Source organism: Siniperca chuatsi, linkage group LG7 (assembly GCF_020085105.1).
Source record: "Siniperca chuatsi isolate FFG_IHB_CAS linkage group LG7, ASM2008510v1, whole genome shotgun sequence".
Classification (NCBI taxonomy): Eukaryota; Metazoa; Chordata; class Actinopteri; order Centrarchiformes; family Sinipercidae; genus Siniperca; species Siniperca chuatsi.
In genome coordinates, this window is record NC_058048.1 from 7,498,037 (window position 1) to 7,518,175 (window position 20,139).

Consider the following 20,139-nt stretch of genomic DNA (forward strand, 5'->3'; position numbering starts at 1 on the left):
TGCTAATAGGCCAGAGCCAGGGAAGAAATGTTGCTACTGTGTCAATCCGTCTGAGTCCTGACTCCCATTGAGGAAAACTGGTTGTTGACTGAATGTTTTATTCACTGGTCGGTTTTGCTTTTATTTGACACCGAGGACGACCTGAGAGGCGATTTTTATTACGGCAGCAAAGGTAGGTTTTCCTTAATTTGCACCTTTTAGTAGTAATAAGAACGAAAAACCGAGCACAAAAAATACGTTTCATAACCAAATCCGATGTGCGCATGCGCGAAAATCGGATCGCACAATTTATTCTACTTTTATAACCTAAAATGACGGTCCTAGGTTTTCTGTTCGTCTGTAGAGAAGGAAAAATGTCTGTTTTTGTAAAATAGCCCCTCCGCGGCCAAGTGGCTGCTGTTTTGATGCAGGGTTTTAACGATATCGTTACTTTTACATAACTGTGTCAGTGTACCGTGCCTTGGATTGCAGGTCAACGTGTGTGTGGATTTTGAATAGCAGGTCAATGGAAGTTAGATGGGGGAAGGGATGTTTATTCCCATATTTTAGTCGTATTTTCTTTAATTTAACCTTATCTTGTGTAAGCTTGTTTATGTATGAAATGTAATAGACAATGTAATATAATCCTTGACCTTTAAAAATGAGCTCAGAGAAAGCAACAGCTTATTTGTCATATGTATTACCTGAGAAAATGGTTTTATTTCAATATATTGGGTAGATTCATATAACATGTATTTGGACGGACGTTATTTAAAAAGAAATAGATTGGAATGTCCAAGCAAGCAGGTTTATTTCTAGTTTACTACTACTTTACTACTAGGGTCCTCTTAAGAGGTCTATTGTCCACCCATGCACACACAGACAACAGTTTGTCCCTGCCTCACTGTACTGTGGATATTAGGTCGACATGATAATAACATTATACAGAAGTATTTCTGATTCTGATTACAATGCTGTTAAGTTCAATATGATCTGGATATTGATGCTAGACCTTTATTAGAAAACCACAGGTGAGCTGATTTTGACTAATTAAGGCAAACATGTCGCCTCCATATGACAGAAAGCAGCTGGGAGTTTTTGCTTTAATGCAGAAGAATGATTAACTCTTTCCAGCTACAAAGAAGACACTTTGTATCACACCACTCTTACAAAAGCTTACAGTTTTACTGATAGGTCATTACTCTTGTCATGACTCATAAGGTATAAGATACATGTGATAACTCAGTAAATCATGCAGTATAGTGGCAGATACTGTGATGTAGCTCACTGCGATTATGTCATTTGAATGAAATACTGGAGTTGGCCTTAACATACTATACAATACTAATTACTCATAAATGACACTAGAACATGTACAGTACCTTTGCAGTTATCTTATCCTCTTCAAATACCACTGGCCCAATGTTTTGCCCTGTGATTAACTGGATTGTGTAAATGATTAGCTATAGTTTATATATCCTATCTTCAACATTTTATATTCAATCTTTAACTATGCTCATGTCATTTCTGTCTCAAATTTCATTAAAGAATGCACTTCACATGTAGTGTGGTTGGATACAAGTGAAAGCATGTGGTTTTATGAAACAGGGCTACCAATGATTTGTGCTGCACTATAGCCAAATCCATGTGACTGGAGCAGCGTTGTATAATGCCTGAGATCTGGGCTAGTGTGTTGGGTGTATCAGTGCTCTAGCTGAAACAGGCTGAGCTGGAAGCAGAGGGAGTTTTGTTTCATTATGTCGTTCTTCTGCTGTGTTGCGACAGCAGCATGTCTGTGTGCAGGTATCTCAGAGTTTTGAAGATTTGGGGAGAAAGTTGTATAATCTTGCCTGCTGGTCTGTGAAGTAATGCTCATGGAGAAAGGGGTCTCTGGTAAGCTCATATCCATATTGCATGGTTTAAAAACAATTAGATGTACAGGGAATTGTTCAGATTTGCTTAAGCTGATTGGGTTTTTGATTTTGTATTACTGTTATAGGCAAACCAATATCATGGCTGTTTGCACAAGTTTTGGAGTACAAAGTGTTTAATATTTTCATGATAGTACAGGATTTTTATGTGAAAAATTCTGAGAAACCTCTTTATGCTACAGACCTTATTTGGCAACAGTTCTATTGTGTTAACCTAGTTTTTAAATTTTGTGTAGCATTTATTGTTGGCTGTTTAAGGCTTTCATACCCTGCTACATACAGTTTACACTGTTTCCAGCAAACTGACTGAGTAATAATAAATAACTTGCTGGCTTATGTATTGTTAATGGTCTATTTTTCTGATTTTGTGTCATATAGTGCTGTGTCATGAGCTTAAACATGCTATTCTTGGAGTTTTGAGCTTTTTTCTCTTTGCAAAAGGAACCAATAAGCCTGTGTTTCTGTATTCTGACTTGTCAACCCTAACTTTCCCCTGATTGGCTGACATCATTCTAACCTGTTGTCACTCCTTGCTCTCTCCTGATTGGTCATTTGCAGCAGCCAATAGAAAGTCCCCTCTGATGCTTGGCTATTGCCGCCGTTTAACTTGGGAGTGGGTCATTTCCTAAGTTGGCAGTGGATGTGTTGGTGGTTGGAAAGTCTGCTAGGTTTTTGTAGATCTTTAAAACATGAAAAACCTTCCCTGAAACTTTGAGAAGTTATGTAAAACTGCTTAGGTCTATGTAAAGAGTGAAGAATAGACACGCTGCTGAATGTCTTACATAAATAGCTGCAACCTGATCTTGGATAGCAGGAAAACTGAAATATTTTGGATTTGGCTTCAGTACCACTACAGTTGCCAGTATTTCCTATTATGGCTTTAACAGACATAAATAGCTCCAACTACTGCTGTTCTGCTGTTGGTGGTGTAGGAGGAGAAGGAGGAGGCTGCAGAGCTGATGAAGACTGTTGCTCTTGTATTTTTAACAAGTTTCTTTTATAGAACAAATACGATTTTTACACCCCCAAATGCTTGTGAATAGTCAAGCAAGTGAAATTCAACCTGTATTGACAATGTGAATGCTCATGTTATTATCATAGAGTTGGCAGATGTTGTCTAAGGTCATTTTTGATACAAGGTAAATGTTACTTGAGGGACTACATTGTCATTGTCTTTTATATATTGTTGGTCGATTCAGGGATGCTGCGCTATGTTACATAAGGCTGCTTTCATTTGATTTAGACTTAAGTGAACATGGACGATGCATCAACACATCTGATTGTCATCTGTTTGTGTGGTATCCGTATCCTTGGCATTAATGATAATGCTGTTATTTGTGAGGGAGATTGGTTGTCAGTTTTTGCTCCTACTCGTTTATTAGTTAATTTGTGGAGGCCCAGGCCGTTGGCTGCGGAGGAGAGGAGGCATCTTGAATATTCTAAATTATTTCAAAGCATTTTGTCTTTCCAACATCTAAATTCATCCTGATGGTTTGTGCGAGGTGAAGGTTTTTGTTTGTGTTGTGTGTTTTCATCTCTAGGGTCTCACCTTTCATGTGAAAAAGCTCTTTTGAAAAATTGAACTGGATCACACTGGTCTGGGCGCGTTTATTTTTTTCCCCACCAGCTTCCTGCCAAGTCCCGCCCCTACTCTGCCTCTGATTGGCTATCCTTAACCCTAACCCCACCCTAACCCTAACCTTAACCAACCTTAACTAACGGAAGCAACGAGTACTAGCCGTCCATCTTTATACACTGTGTATGGTCTGGGGCTTAAGTCCACCCAGAAAATTAAAACAACGGCCTATTTACTCTGCAGAAGGAAGGATAGCAGCAGCCTGTGTGTGTTTCTTTTAATCCTTATTAATTACTTCTTATTTTAGGACTGTGTTTCTTTACTATTGATCTGCTATCTATAGAAGTGCACTGTATTGTAAAGGGTTCGTCTGAGTAATTTCACCTGTGTTTTATTTTCCTCCTTTAGACTGCATCCCCACTCCTGAGGCATCAACTCCATTTACGTCCCAGTGCCATGCACTTCATGGCATTGCCATGTGGAAGGTAACTTAATCTCCCATCTTTTGCCCTTTGGCTCGTCCCATGTCTGAGGACAGTGATCCAAAGCACTAACTGTACTCAACCCTCAACGGGTGCGAACGGAACCGTGAAAGGGTCGGCTTCCAGGTGGAGGAAGAGGAGCGCTCTCCCTGCGGCTCCATTAGCCAACTTCACCTCATGGCCAGTTACAACGAGGCCTGTGGCGGGCAGGATGGGGTCGAACTGGAAGGAGAGTTAGGATTGGCCTCCGAGGGGAGCGACAGTGGCCATGAGCACCCGGTCTTGCCGGGGTCCCCGCACGACGACAGGAAGCGGCCACGCCCAACCTTACATGAGGATGTAGAGATGGGTGGCAGCGGCTCGAGTGGGAGTGGGACAGAATCCCATGGTAACGAGTCGCAAGGCAATGAGTCCCATGGCAATGAATCTGTGGGCAGCTCAAATGGCAATGGCAAAGATTCCGCTCTCTTGGAGTCTTCAGGGAGCAACAAGAGGTGAGGGCACAGCAAATGCACTGAATCGTGGTAAATTGAGTTTTTCCCCACCACCATGGGGGAGCCGACCACCTTGGTCATCTCTTGTCTGAAGAGAACAGCACACCTTCTGGAGGTTTAATGTTTTCTCCACCTCCATTTACATCCATGAGGTGGAGAAAATACCGGAAACACTTTTCAACATGCAGTCCACTAACTTTAGCCTCAAAAACTTGTATATATTCAACAGCACAGGGTTCAACAATAAGGATTTCACGATTGCCCGGGGCAACACATGTATTTTTCTGGAGCTGATGATGGAAGTACCTATCTCTGTTGAGTTGCACATACCGATCGGGCACTTGCGAGTAGGGATGGGTACTGGAACCGGTATTAAACTCTGTGGAGAAGGAGGGGGGGATTGTCATACCATTTTTGATATGCAAGAATGTTTGTTGCTTTGCATCTATGACACACTGTGTCCTTGTTCTGATTAATTTACTTTATTTAAAGAAAGATCAAAAGATCAAACATGACAATTAACTTTTAGTTTTTGTTGTTATTTGATAACTGCTAATAAATAAAACAATTTGTATTATATGGGCAAGTAAAAACCCATCCCCCCACTTGCCTGACCAGGCAAGTGGGGGGAAAAAACGTTGAACCCTGCAGGTCTCTGACACAATGTCAAGGATAAATTGAAGGGCTTTTGTATAGGATTGTATTAGATTGTAGGAATACTTCCATATTTATTTGTACTTTATGCGTGAAATGCTACACAAACATTGCCGGAGTTGTCCTGTGCAGACCCTGTTGTACAATACTGAGGCAGATACCGATATTGATATTTGATTAATGAGTTTAAAAAATCTAATTAAATTAATTGATAATTGTGGCGCCCTGGTAGCTCACCTGGTAGAGCACACACCTTGTACAAGTCCTTACCGCAGCGGCCTGTGGTCGAATCCCGCCCCGCCCGCAAAAAGCCCAAAAAATTATTTATATATAAATAAAATCTGATAATGATATATCGGTTGATATTTATTTTCTTTACACAACCCATAACATAAATACACATTTTTGATAAGGTCATGTGCATTTAGTGTTAGTCCAATTTGGATTGACTTAAATGTGTTTGTCAAACTGCTAATTTTCAGAGACAAAAAGCAGAGGCTAATATTTCACACTCTAGTTAGTCGGATGGGGGACATCATTAAATATAGAAAAGCACTAGCTGTGATAAGTATGCACCCTTTTTATTAGTAGTTGAACAGTGCATCACATTATCTGTGTAAAATAAAAACTCCAGGGCAACAAAAGGCACTACAGAGCTATCCAGCTGTGCAGCCGTCATCAGAAACTGGCATTGCGTCAGATGACGCCTCAATTCATAATAGTTTCCTCGATTCCTCCTTCTTCGCATCTTTTCCTTCCATCTCTTTCTCAAGGCTAAAGCGACAAGAAAAAAAAAATGAAGGAGTTGTGGAGGCAGTAAATGGTCTCGGCCTGTACCGTACGTCTCCTCATAATTTGTTCTCCTTAGCAACCTGATTTGTGTGACACATACATGCTGGGCTTGTTTGGTGCTCAGTGGATATTTTCAGACTTTGTTCAGAATTTTGAAGTAAAAAAACAACTTGAGTTATAGTCTGCCTTTGTATTCTTCTGGTGCCTTTAGCTATTACAATAGTCATATTTAGATACGGTGTGACTCAATGAACTCACTGGGCATGAACCTCTGTGAAAAGCCTCCCATTAGCTGACGATTCTGCTTCCCTTCACTCTGTCCTCTGGTTTCCTTTTTATAGTGTCCTCCTTCACTGCCTCATTGCATCATCAAGAAATATTTGACCCTCCTGTTTGCTCTTTTGTTAGCTACTGTCCATATTTGTATAGACTTATTTATACAGGGGATACAGATGGTATGTTTTTGACGTCCTTGACTCACTTAGTATGTTTAGTCTTAACTTTTTGTTTTGGTGCTTTAACTGTCCTTTCATAATGCTCTGTTTTCTAGTCTTTCTGTGCGCCTTCAATAACATGACTTGTTGTTCATGGTTACAGCTCAAACTCTCACAGCCCCTCGCCGCCAAGCAGCTCTAACGCCTTCAGTCTGGTGAGCTCCGAGCAGGACAACCCTTCAACCAGCGGCTGCAGGTTAGTATTCATCTTACATCTTACCTTTCATTATTCCGTTTGAATGAAGATGCAACGCTTACCATTTAATACAGTTAAAGATAAAGTTTGACAGAAAATAAAGTAAGACAGTACAAGATTACTTATGTATTCCTCCTTCGATGTAAACTGTGTTGGCAGTGTGAGTTTTTACTTGCATGCAACAGTAGAAAGTTCTCAAAATCAGACATGCATCCCACTGCCAATCATCCACTTTACATACTAGCTTTACTATTAGCTACCCCCTCCTGTTGTGCTCTCTATGCTGGAAAGCAGTGCTTCTCAGAGTGTGACAGCACTGGTGTCTCACCAGTCATTTTGACGCACATGTATCTGTCTCATGCACGCCCTGCAGCAGCGAACAGTCAGCCAAAGCTAAGACACAGAAGGAGCTCTTCAAGACCCTCAAGGAGCTGAAGATGTACTTGCCATCGGAAAAGAGGAGCAAGGGCAAGTCCAGCACCGTCAACGCGCTCAAATATGCACTGCGGTGTGTCAAACAGGTGAAAGGTAAGGACTTGCTTCCGTTAGCACTGTTTTCATGCGCATGTTCATACATGTATTTACATCGTTGTTATTGTACATAAGCGATGTTGACGACTGTCACATTGGCAAATAAACTTTTATAGAATTTGGACCCATCTGTGGCATAGATTCTGAATCATATTCTCCGATTTTGGGTGTGAATATTGCGTGAAAAGCAATTACCAAAAAAAAATCTCTTATGGTTATGAAATAAAACACGATGCTTAGAGAACTATGGGTTTCACTGACCACATACAGTGTGTGAAATGATGTGTGCAGTGACCCATCTTCTCTTTGATTTGCAGCCAATGAGGAATACTACCAGATGCTGATGATTAACGACAGTCACCCACCAGGGTTGGATGTATCTTCCTACACCATCGAGGAAATCAACAGCATCACCTCTGAATACACTCTCAAAAACACTGTAAGTATCTCTGATCTTCACCTCATAATAAAGAACGAACCTCCTGAAAGTCTATGGCCATAACATATATATTTGTTTCTAAATACAAGTTGGGAATGGTGGGAGTTATCTGAAATGTGCAAATATAATTTAAGAATTCATATTTTGAGTGAAATTTTAAGACATCTCAGATTCTGAAATCTGATGATGTTTCACAAACTTTTTATATTAGAGTACTCATGCACAAACTATTGTCATTTCTTTGAGATTTAATTCATCATTACAACAAAAAATACTACATATTGTGAGAAATTTGCCAATTGGCTTATGATAAACAGAATTAGATTATTTTAATTAGTTAACTAAACTGCAGTTCCATTAAAGAGGATACATCTTCAGTATTTTGAACATCTTGAAAAGACACCTAACTAACTGATTTGTCAAAAAAAATGTATCTTTTTACCGGCAGGACATATTTGCTGTAGCCGTCTCACTCATCACAGGGAAGATTGTTTACATCTCGGACCAGGCGGCGTCCATCTTGAACTGCAAACGGGAAGTGTTTAAAAATGCCAAGTTTGTGGAGTTCCTGACGCCTCAGGACATCAGCGTGTTCTACAGCTTCACCACACCCTACCACCTGCCCTCATGGAGCATGTGCACCGGAGCAGGTACCAGCTGTCTCTAAACTAAAATGTTAATGTGAAAATGTTTCTTAGGTTCAGCTGTTTTTATGTAACTTAAAATTGGAATCCTCCATTACAGATTTTCAAATTTTGTTCCACTGAAATAAACAAATATTCATTTTAACTGGGCCAACATGGGACTGCGCATGGATGGTAGATTTCCATCACCCACAAAGGGCACATGGGAAACCCACACGAAACACAACCCATACCACCTGCACACACACAAGCATCTATTTCCTTAACATGACCCACCCCCACATGTACATGCTCATACACACATAGCACATATTTCATTAACATGCTCGATTACACATTAACGAATGCACTCCTACTCACGCACACCTGCCACATATTTGCTGAAGCCATAATGGCATGTTGGTGCAGTCCGAGGCTCTGATTTACAAATTTATTAGGTACACCTGCATAAATCTAATGCAAACCTCTGCAAAAGCTCTGCAATAAATCCTGCTTTTTTGAGGCTTAAAATCTTCAATTATTGTTGACACTGTCTTAGAGTCCTTGATTCATGTCTGTGGTAAATTTTGTAATTTATTTTTACATAAAAGCTTTTCCTTTGAATACAGTGAATCCTCAGACTTCAGTTGCATAGTAGTAGTTCTCAGGTCCTGTCAAGAGCGTGTTAAATATAGATGATTAACAGATGGGTCCGTTTGGAAGTAGTCAACCTAATGCATTTGGTGATCTATTCATCCCACTTTCTCCCTGTCTCTTATTCAGAGTCGTCCCCCACGGAGTGCATGCAGGAAAAATCCTTCTTTTGCCGCATCAGGTGAGTGACAGTGGCTGGCCGCATCTCTGATCCATAGTCTCCTGCTCAAACAAGCTCTGAGTCAGCACAGGGCTGGTGAGCAAGAGAGGAGGACTGAGAGGAGGGACGAAGTCAGCAGCTGTGAGCCTTTGAACAGTTTCTCTATCTAGTGGCCAGATGGGGTGTTTCAACTAGAGTTTAAAATGAAGGACTTCTGTTGGTTGTTTAAAAGATAATGTGATCATGTTATAATATAACATTAGTGTACAGGTTTGACATATATTACAAACTTTTCAGGAAATAAATACAGGCTGATTATTTCTTCATCAAAATAAAACATTTACAGCTGGAGTTTATCCGAAGTGCAGCGTTTGTTTGCAAGATCCATTTTTAATTATTTACTTGGACTACCAATTACCAGAAGCTACTATCTTTTTAATCAAAATATATGTAATCATTGAAAAGAACAACCTTAAACTAGATTTCATTAGCATTAAAAACATAATTACTACATTAAAACATTTAAAATGATTGTAGGTTACAGCTTTCAGTAGCTGATGTGTCAGACCATTAAAAGTCCATACTTATTAACTTCTTCACCTCAATTTACTGTTACATGTGTCAATGAGTCATAATTATGAAATAAATGTAAAAAAAATCCTAATAAGCTTTCTCTATTCAACATGCTAAACCTAAATCCTTTTATTTGCTCTGTCCTCTACTTTATATTGACAACAAAAGCAAATTGTCGATTCTTGTAAAGAATGGTACAAATTCAGGCTAACTGAAATGTATTTTGAAAGCCTCTTTAGGTACTACTCCAGTACAATGAAACAGTATTTTAATTGTGTGTGTGTGTGTGTTACAGTGGTGGTAAGGAGCGTGAAGGGGATCTCCAGTACTATCCTTTCCGTATGACTCCTTACCTGATGAAAGTCCAGGATGCTGAGCTGGGTGAGGAACAGTTCTGCTGCCTTCTGCTGGCTGAGAGGGTGCACTCTGGATATGAAGGTGAGGCCTGTGACCACATTCATGGTGCTTTCACGTGCATTTTTAGTGTTCATTTTCCTACATTGGAGTTGTGACGGTTTATTTTCCTCCCTATCTGGGTGTGTATGGGTAGTACCAACATTAAATAAAGCAACTGGCTAAAAGCGTGGTACTGTACATGTTTAATGATCACCATTTCCTTATTTGTCTTACTGGCCAATTCATTTGTATCTTCTTCTCTCTCCACAGCACCCAGAATTCCTCCTGACAAACGTATCTTCACCACCACACACACAGCCAACTGTGTGTTCCAGGATGTGGATGAGAGGTGAGTTTCTTTTTGTGGTGTAAAAAACTGGAGGATCGGAGGTTCAGGAGATGTTGTAGAACCACTGCAGGGCAGTCTTCTGAATTGATGTTTTAATCGTCTTTAACACATTATTGTTTTTTCTCCATCAGGGCTGTTCCTCTGTTGGGTTACCTCCCTCAGGACCTGATCGGGACCCCTGTGCTACTGAATCTGCACCCAAGTGACCGACCCTTGATGCTGGCTGTGCATCGGAAGAGTAAGAACCTCTTTCATGCACTTGTTTTTTTTTTTAACCGATCGACACAATATCAGTATTGAAAAGTAATGTTTGCATCCATTTACCAGTTAAAGATGCTTTGACAAACAGAAAAAAGCCTGGTTGTGTACTATCACTATACCAGGTTTCAATAAATGTCCAGCTAAAGAAAAATAATCTAATAATTTGACTGGTGCATTAAACTCTTTCTGTCTCTCACACACACTCTACGTTCCATTGCCAACAGTTCTGCAGTATGCTGGTCAGCCGTTTGATCACTCCTCGATCCGTTTCTGTGCAAGAAACGGTGAATACATCACCATCGACACCAGCTGGTCCAGCTTCGTCAACCCCTGGAGCCGCAAGGTCTCCTTTGTCATTGGCAGGCACAAAGTCCGCATGTGAGTATACCCAATACATTGTTTTAGTTAAGGTTTTTGTGTCATCAGTAGTTGTATGTTGGAATATATTTCACTTTGAACATGTTACATGACAGTGGTGTGTGTGTTTTTCAGGGGTCCTGTGAATGAAGATGTTTTTGCAGCACCAGCTTTCCATGGAGGGAAGATCATGGACTCGGACATCCAGGAAATTAGTGAACAGATCCACAGGCTGCTACTCCAGGTATGTATGTATATACACACACACACACACACACACACACAAACCCCCTAGACCCCCACTTAAATACACATTTTCATACACACATTTGTCAGTTTCTTTAACAACCTTTTCTCTCTTCAGCCGGTCCACAACATGGGCTCCAGCGGTTATGGTAGCCATGGCAGCAATGATTCCCACGAGCAGCTGGTCAGCATCGGCTCATCCAGTGAGAGCAACGGGAACGCCACGACGGGAAAGACGGCGGAGGAGACAGGCAAGGCCAAGCATCCCAGGACGTTCCAGGAGATTTGTAAAGGGGTCCACATGCTGAAGAACCAGGACTCTCAGGTCTGCCTGCGCTCCCCTCCCCCTTCGCCCTCACCATCACCATCAAAGCCTGAGCAGAAGAAGACCACTGACAGTGAGTTCAGTTTAATATCACCAAACAGGCAGCGTTCTGTTGTCGCTTTGACTCAAAGTTCATCACAGGGAGCACATTTATTGTAAGCATGGGCAACCTTTCAGGGGATGAAACTCTTAACCTTGAGTAAGACGGTGTAGTCCCTCATTCGTCCTGGAGTGTTCTATCGTAGAAAAGGTTTCAGTCGTAGTCATCTGGACACTGTTTTCAGAATCAAGACGTTCCGGCTCCCATCCGGGAGTATCTGTTGATTACTCTGCCTAGTTGCACCTGAAACTGACCTAATTGGCTGCACCTCCCTCATCACTGTTCAGTACCTGATTAGCATATGATTGGTGTGACCAAGTGCAGCCAGAAAACAATAGGCCTGATTACTGGGCCATCATGGAAACAATTAGGTCAGTTTACACAACTGTCAGTGCAAATAATCACACTCTCAGTTTCTGAAGCATTGGTGACAATGTGAGCTACAACACTGAAGTGGCAGATCACATTGGTAGAAGGACTCATTAAAATTGTCACTTTACTTTTAGTCTGCATCAAAAAGTCTAAAGATTTGTACCCCAAAAACATTTAAAAGATAGATCCCTGTGCTATTATTTCTTTCTTTTAAAAAAACTCAACAGAGTGAAAGCCACTAATTGCACATGTGACAATATTATTATATTATAGGTGTGATAATTCAATTAAGTGTATCAGGTGTGTAAAAAAAACACAAAATGTAACTACTGTACATTATGCACTGCAATGTACCAGAAGAATCAGAAATTATTTGTGTGGCAGTCAAATATGACAAAAAGGGAGCAAATGTGGTTTATGTTTGTGTTTAGCTGTAAGTGTTTACCTGCCTGTCTTGGTGTGCATGTTCTGATATTTTGCCATCCCTTCCTCTACAGCTTCCTCAACAGCTCAGAAGAGTCCAGCGGTGCGTCTGAAGGACTCTGCACCCCCTGCAGGTCAGAGACAGTACTGCAGCCAGCATGGAGGACTTCACCTGCAAAGACCAGACCGGCCACTCCTACCAGCAGATTAGCTGCCTCGACAGTGTCATCAGGTAAGTGTTGGTGTTTGTGTTCATGAATTATTCTGGTTAAAAGATCACATGTGTGAAGCGTGCCTTCTCTGATTAAATCAATTTCTGTTTCTCAGGTACTTGGAGAGTTGTAACGTCCCCATCACAGTGAAGAGGAAGTACCATTTCTCCTCCAACACCACCTCCTCCAACTCAGATGATTACAAGCAGGGTTTAGAGGATGGAATGCAAGTGGCTGAAGATACAAACCCAGGCATGTACACGTCATGCATCTGTGCACACATGTCACACACCATCTAGGATATTAGATCCAGTCTCTTTAAACTGAGTCAAAATTTTGCTAAGAAACACCCAAACAACATGTGCTGTTCTGTTCCACTGGCATTCACTTGGTTTCACCTTCTTTACTGATAAGAATTAGACTGTAATCGTCTATGGCTTGGAGCTAACAGAGGATTTCACTCTCCCCATCCAGACCCTTTGATGCTAGATGCCCAACCAGGCCTGTCAAACATGAAAGCACCAAAGAAGCCTCCATCTGGGTCAGCTGCTGTGGTGGGAGGCCCCCTGGCACCCCTCACCCTGCCCAGCAAGGCTGAGAGCGTGGTGTCCATCACCTCACAGTGCAGCTACAGCAGCACCCTCGTCCACGTGGGAGACAAGAAGCCTCAGCCGGAGTCTGGTGAGTGTCGGTGTCCCTTTTTTTAATAGAAGTGAACTCAGGCACAGAAACATACCTGCAACAGCATATGGTGTGTATTCATCCAACAGCTGGATAATAAGTTCTGTTTGACACATGCTTATGGCTCCGATTCGGTCTACAGAGATTATCGAGGACGTGGCAGAGAGCCCTGTGCCCCTGGCTCTGCCTGTCAGCGTGGTGTCTCCTCCCAGCCAGGAGAAGGAGGCCTACAAGCGGCTGGGACTGACCAAACAGGTGCTGGCCGCACACACCCAGAAAGAAGAGCAGGCCTTCCTCACCCGCTGCCGAGAGCTCCGCAATGCAAGGACCTTCCAGAAGGACTGTTCCACGTATCTGCACAAGCAGAGAGGTCCAGCCAATGCTAAAGGTACATAATGTTGAATAGTAACCACATGAGACTAAAATGGTTATCATATTTATTTTGCTTTTGCTTTTATTCATACTATTCATCTATCTTTTTAAGACTATGTGACTTTATTAGATCAAAATAAGTCTTTACATGATATCAGTGCATATTCTCAAAACTCTAATTAGACTTACTAACAATAGTAATAGGACGGCCACAGTATTTAGTTGAATTGCACTGATTGAAATGTTTGAATGTATAGAAAGCAGTTTTTCAGCTTTGTGGGAGGTAAAGTTGTTTAACATGAAACCTGAAAACTATTCTTTGCAAGTGGATACATACAGTATACAAGTGTAACAGGTGAGGCTACCAGAAATGAAAAAATAAAAACCAAGACAGAGAAGACAACGATTTCTTTTAGATTTAAATTATAAATCTCCTCTTTATATCTCCTAATTGAAGGTTTCACACAGGTTTCACAGTACCCAGTTTTATATTTGCATGTTCTTTACTGGAAACACTCAATATAAATGAATTAGTGATCATTTAAAAATAATCCTAAACAGGTAATTTTGCTGGTGAGCCAAGTTTCCAGTTCACAAACAGCTGTAAACTTTCCTGCCATATCTGAAAAACAACCCTCTGACTTCTCCATGTATCATCTCAGAATCATCTGGACCACGAGGCGCAGCCAAACAGGGCACCACCAGGCCCGAGACTACTGCCAAGAAGGGCATCCGCAGCAGGAAGTCCAAGAAGCCACGGATGAAGCATCCTGATTCGTCAGACAGCGCTGTATCAAACCGCAAACCCCGGCCCCCTCTCCAGGGTCTCAACCAAACCTCGTGGTCCCCGTCAGAAACATCCCAGTCAGCTTTTAATGTCTCCTATCCCGCCATGGTGCCTACCTATCCACTCTACCCCCCAGCACCTGCTGCCCCAGCTCAGGCCCCCCACACTGACCCCTCCCTTTCCGCAGGCTTTGGGGAGGGGCAGAGCACCCAAGCCCCACCTACTGCCACTCCATTTCCTGCACCCATTGTTACACCTGTGGTGGCTCTGGTGCTACCCAATTATATCTTTCCCCAAATAGGACATTTAGGTCAGATAGGGCAGCTGGGGGCTGCTCCTAGATCAACGTTTTTCCCCGAGCAGACCCAGACACAACCTGCATACACTACTCAGCAGCCCTTTCAGCCTCCGCAGCCAGCCTACAACATGCAAACACAACCCCCCTACCCAAGCCAACAGCCGTTCACCGTGCAGACTGCCTTTACACCACAGCAGCCATTCCAAACCTCTCAGACCCCGTACACTGCCCAGCAACCTTTCCAGGCCCCTCAGACTGCCTATGCTACCCAGCAGCCTTTCCAGGCTCCTCAGACTGCCTACACTACCCAGCAGCCCTTCGCTGCCCAGCCTTCTTTCCCAGTACAGACTCAGTTTGTGGCTCAAGCCCCATATCCATCTCAGGCCTTCCCTTACAGCCAAGCCCCTGAGCCCCCTAAAGCCCTGGCCGTGGAGCCCCGAGAGGGGGTGGCATCACGCTCTTCGACCCCAGCTTCCGGAACCAGGGAGCCCGCCACTTCTCCGCCACTGTTTGAGTCGCGGTGCAGCTCGCCTCTGCAGCTCAATCTGCTGAGCATGGAGGAGGGACAGCGCTCAGTGGAACGGCAGGACAGCACAGCGCTCCCTGCTGGAGGCCAGGGCAACAATACAGCTGCCGCATCAGGGGCAGCTGCAGCAGCAGGGGAGAAGAACGGAGGCACAGCAAACACTGAAAACCACCAGCAGGTGAGGAACACAATGAACCGAATGATAGACAGAGACACTATCTTTGATTTACCATCAGAACTCTGTCTTGTAAAGACTTCAATCACTCATATACACACCAGCACTTCCACATAAACCTGTTACAGCACTGAAGTGTGTGGGTTCATCTCTGATGGTTTGCTGCCTTGTATTTCAGGTGGAGTCTCCACAAGTTGGGACTCACAGCGACGGTAACTCCTCATCCTGCGACTTCCTGGACATCCTGCTGCAGGAGGACTCCCACTCTGGCACCGGATCAGCCACCTCTGGATCCATGGGCTCCGGATCGGGCTCCGGATCGGGCTCCGGATCGGGCTCCGGATCAGGCTCCGGATCGGGCTCAGGCTGTCGTACGTCAGCTAGTGGAGCTTCTGACAGCAGAACAGGTCAGTAGAGGAACACCCAGGCTTGATGAGCATTTCTAACCACTGAGTAAACGTAGCTTTTTATGCTACTTCATGATATTACTAGTTTCTGATTGGTTGGTATAAAAATTCAACATTTCCTATAAAAAGTACATGTGTTAAAGTCTATTTTTGACTTTTGATTTCCTGTCTCTCTAAAATTGTGTATAGGGAGCAGCAACACCAGCAAATACTTTGGCAGCGTTGACTCCCTGGAACATGACCCCAAGGCCAAAGCCAAGACGAGAGGCGAAGAAGGCAAAGAAGGCGAAGAGGGCGGACAGTCGCAAGCCAAGGTCTCAACCCAAGGGGACGGAGAGCATTTCATCAAATATGTTCTCCAGGAGCCCCTCTGGCTGCTGATGGCCAATGCTGACGACAAGGTTATGATGACATATCAAATGCCATCCAGGTAAGTCACTGACTGGGAATAGGTTTTATTTTAGGGGGAAACAGAATTTCAAGGGCCTATTATGCAACAAAAGAAAAAAATGAAGAACGCCAATCAGTCAGTTAATTTTTACATTAGAGGCCCTTCTGTAATGTGTGTGTTTCCTGACCCTAAGGGACATTCAGAAGGTTCTGCGAGAAGACAAGGAGAGGCTGAGACAGATGCAGAAGAGCCAGCCTCACTTCTCCTCAGACCAGCGACGAGAGCTAGTGGAGGAACACCCCTGGATGAGGAGGGGAGGTCTACCTGCTGCAATCAATGTGAAGGTCAGGACCACACACGCGTGTATCTCAAAAATCTGTTTGCAGAAACATATTGTTGTCCAGCAACTGTCCACTAAAAATGAAGCCAGAGCCAGCAGCTGGTTATCTTAGCTTAGCATAAAGACTGGAAAAAAAGACTGGTAAAAACAATTCTTTCTACAAGCACCTCTAAAGCTCACTAAATATATCTGTTTAATCCATCCAAAATCCAAAGTGTAAAATCGACAATTTTCTGGAGTGTTTCTTGGCTGGGAGCAGTGACTTCCTAGAGTCTTGTTGTCATCGTGAGGTTGCCAGGAAAACAGCGGAGACTCCAGGAAATCACAGAACCCCGATGAAAACACAAACTGTTAGTTTCACACTTCATAAGAGGTGATGCTAGGTGACAGAGCTAGGCTTGCTGTTTCCCTTCATATCCAGTCTTTCTGCTAAGCTAAGCTAACCGGCTGCTGGCAGTAAGCTTCTGAGTTTTAGTGTCCCATGATGATGTAAATTCTGAGTAGAACAATTTCAATTAATTAAAAAATATAGTTGAATGAAAATAGTCAAATTTTAAATATATTTAATGTATGCTTTGTGTATGTGCTTAGGAATGTGTGTACTGCGAGGATGCAGCAGCAGACCCCATTGAGAAGGACCTGCCAGACATGGACATGGGCGAGCTGGGCGAAGAGCTGAGCCAAGAGAGCCAGAACGCCCAGAGCCAATCAGAGGAGTCTCCGCCTCAACCAGACATTGGCTCCTGAATGCACACACCGCCAGCAGGGGGACACACTCGACCAGCTGGACCCTCATGTACAATGTGGATGTGAGACAAACACATACAACATGAACTCAAGCAGAACTCTGTGTTGTCATTGTGGTGAATATGAGGATGTGCCGTTCGTGTGTGTTGTACGGTGGACAGCTGCTGAAGTGCAGTTCCTATTGTGCCCATATAGGTGGCAGTAACGCTCTATGAGGGTCTTTGTATGCATGACCCTCTTACTTTTGCCAGCTCTCACCCACACAATCACTGAAATGATCTGGACCCAGCCCAACCTTTGGACCCAGGTATTTTTTTTTATTTAATTGTTTCCCATTGGCTTTGTCAGAGGCAGAGCTTTACAGAAACATGAGCAGTTATTATTCTAAAAAAGACAAAGTTAATAGTTAATGGGCATCTTATAAATATATTTGATTAAAAATATTATATTTGATTAAAAATACACTGTATATACATTGACAAAGTAAGTGTCATTAAACTATTTTCAAATGTCATTAACAAGCAGCCCAGCATTGCTGTTTAAATACTCTGCTACCAGACATTATGTTTGTGTTTTCTTGTTTTGCCACATGGGCCCATTCAGGCCCCTCAAACCCCAGGATCCCCTTTGTTTTCCCATGAGGAACTATGTAGAATAGCTGTGGTGCTCATTGGATGATGTAGTCCGGGTCAAAGGGCAGGGACTCCCTCTTTTATATCATGGATGAGTTTTTATCCCACTGCTTTCCTCGGACCTGAGTGTTTTCAATATTCAGGCACACAGCAGTGGTAGAACCTGACTGAACAGCCAACACAATGACATGTAGGCTGATTATAACTTTCCACAACAGTGACAATCTAACACATAGTGCAAGCTATCCATTTATCTAAGTATCTTATTTATTTTCTACCAGATAATGTATCTAGAATAGATATTTTTTTAAAGCCAAATCCATTCAGCTAAAAGACAGTACTTGCCTACTCTACCCACTTGACAGTTAACTCCACAGGATATTTAAAGTCACTTTACTCTGAGAACTTAAAAGTGTTGTAGGCCTCTGCCGACCTTAAAACAGCACGGGTGCTATGAAGGAATAGGCATCATCACAGATTAAGTAATATTTTGAATATTTAAGAAATATTTTTTCTGGTATAAAAAAAATTCAACATCAGAAAATGGATGAATAAAAAAGCAGACATTGAGAGGATGGTTGTTTCTTCTTGAGTTTTTAAAAGTGTTGAGTACTATTCTTTTTCTGTCAGTATGGTGCACTTCTACAAAATGTCATTTCTAGAACAAATCAGTGCTATTTTAGGGATTTATACATTATGCAAAATTACATTGTCTACACTTGAACCCTTTTCAGAGACATTTCCTTTGCTCATTTTCTCACACATCAATGGTTCTGGATTAAAAAAATAGGAACACACATTTCTTGAACTGCTTTATCTCACCGAGAAACTTTTTTTACAATACTGGTATATTTCAGGCACCACTAGAAGTCATAGGTCTCTGCAGGTGTGTGTGCAGCAGTACAGATCCTTGAGTAATTTAAAAGCGTTGTATGATACCATGCTCTCAACAGAGGAAGATACTGAGCACTGAAATAAAGATTACGGTGGGAAAATGTTATTACAAATGTAGCAAATAAGGGGACCATGTAGCTTCAGTAACCTCTTGTAGAAACCTGGGTTACACAAGAAATGGTGACATGCATACATCAGCAACCATGCAAGCCCCCCATCATCTAACATGAAGCATTAAGGAAACTGTGATCCACAGTATGAGAACTGGGTATAACTCTGGTGCTACTACAGAGAAACAGTTGAGGCTTGTGAATGTAACACAGACTGGACCAAGAGCATCTCACTGGTTTTGGTTGTTTTCATGATTTTCTTTATTTTTATTGTTCTATTTTTCTATTTTTTTTTCTCTTGTGTGTTTCATTTTATTTGTTTGACGAAGGTGCAAGCTTTTGAGCGTCATTGGGGATGGACCCTACCTCAAATAAATCCCAGGTCATGTTACTGTAAGCAGAACATAAGATGTGTATGCATGTGGGCAAAGCGCAATGGACAGAGCGGTCAGATACTTAAGTGATTCCGGTGAGTGATGGGCTTGTACAGAGAGTCTCTGCCTTAGACCGGCAGAGGGTTGTGGACTCCTTCTGTCTGCTGTCTGCCTCTATGGATGAATGCACAGAGAGGACAGGCGCCTGTCACCACCTTTAGCAATCACAATCTATCTCTGTCTTTTGTCTCTCTTCTGTGCAAAATATTTCAAGGTGGGGCCTCCAACACTCACCTGTGTATAAACCATTAAGAATGCAAGGATGTTGTTTATTCATTTGGAAACTGATATGTGGAAATTAGCTGTTCTCAATGTTGAGAGTAAGCCAGAGAGTGATACTGCACTAGTGTTTAAGCCTTACCTTTCTCATAAGGCCTCACATACAAGGATTCTATTTTTAACTGAATTACACACTGGTGGGCTGGAGGAAGCACCCTGATCAGTACTGGCACATGATGTTGTGTACGGTCATGTAAATTTGTTTCATTGCCACTGTATGAGTCTGTGGTATGTTAAACTAGCACAGTTCTGTGTATTTTTGTAGATAAGCAGATGTGTTGTTTGAGACAGAGACAGCGTTATAATAAAACTACAGAAATAATAACCCGTGTGACTCAGATTACTTTTTTTCTTGCTCATTGCTCAACATATTAAAGTAATTCATTCTTGAAGAAGAAGAAAAAGAAGAAGAAGAAGAAGAACCTGATAAACCTAAAAGTGGAATGG

At 42.3% G+C, this 20,139-nt stretch overlaps 1 protein-coding gene across 1 annotated transcript; it reads left to right on the forward strand.

The window, feature by feature from the left end:
* Positions 1-20,017, forward strand: LOC122878475 (period circadian protein homolog 2-like). The gene is given in 24 exon segments (XM_044201280.1): positions 1-172; positions 1,765-1,872; positions 3,895-4,462; positions 6,506-6,598; positions 6,972-7,126; positions 7,447-7,568; positions 8,017-8,218; positions 8,975-9,026; positions 9,874-10,016; positions 10,245-10,323; positions 10,455-10,561; positions 10,809-10,962; positions 11,077-11,185; positions 11,306-11,585; positions 12,482-12,533; positions 12,535-12,639; positions 12,735-12,871; positions 13,094-13,300; positions 13,443-13,688; positions 14,335-15,461; positions 15,637-15,865; positions 16,055-16,295; positions 16,450-16,600; positions 17,188-20,017. Coding segments are annotated over 22 exon segments (4,599 nt in total). The 5' UTR covers positions 1-172; positions 1,765-1,872; positions 3,895-4,010; the 3' UTR covers positions 17,344-20,017.
* Positions 20,018-20,139: the final 122 nt, after the last annotated feature.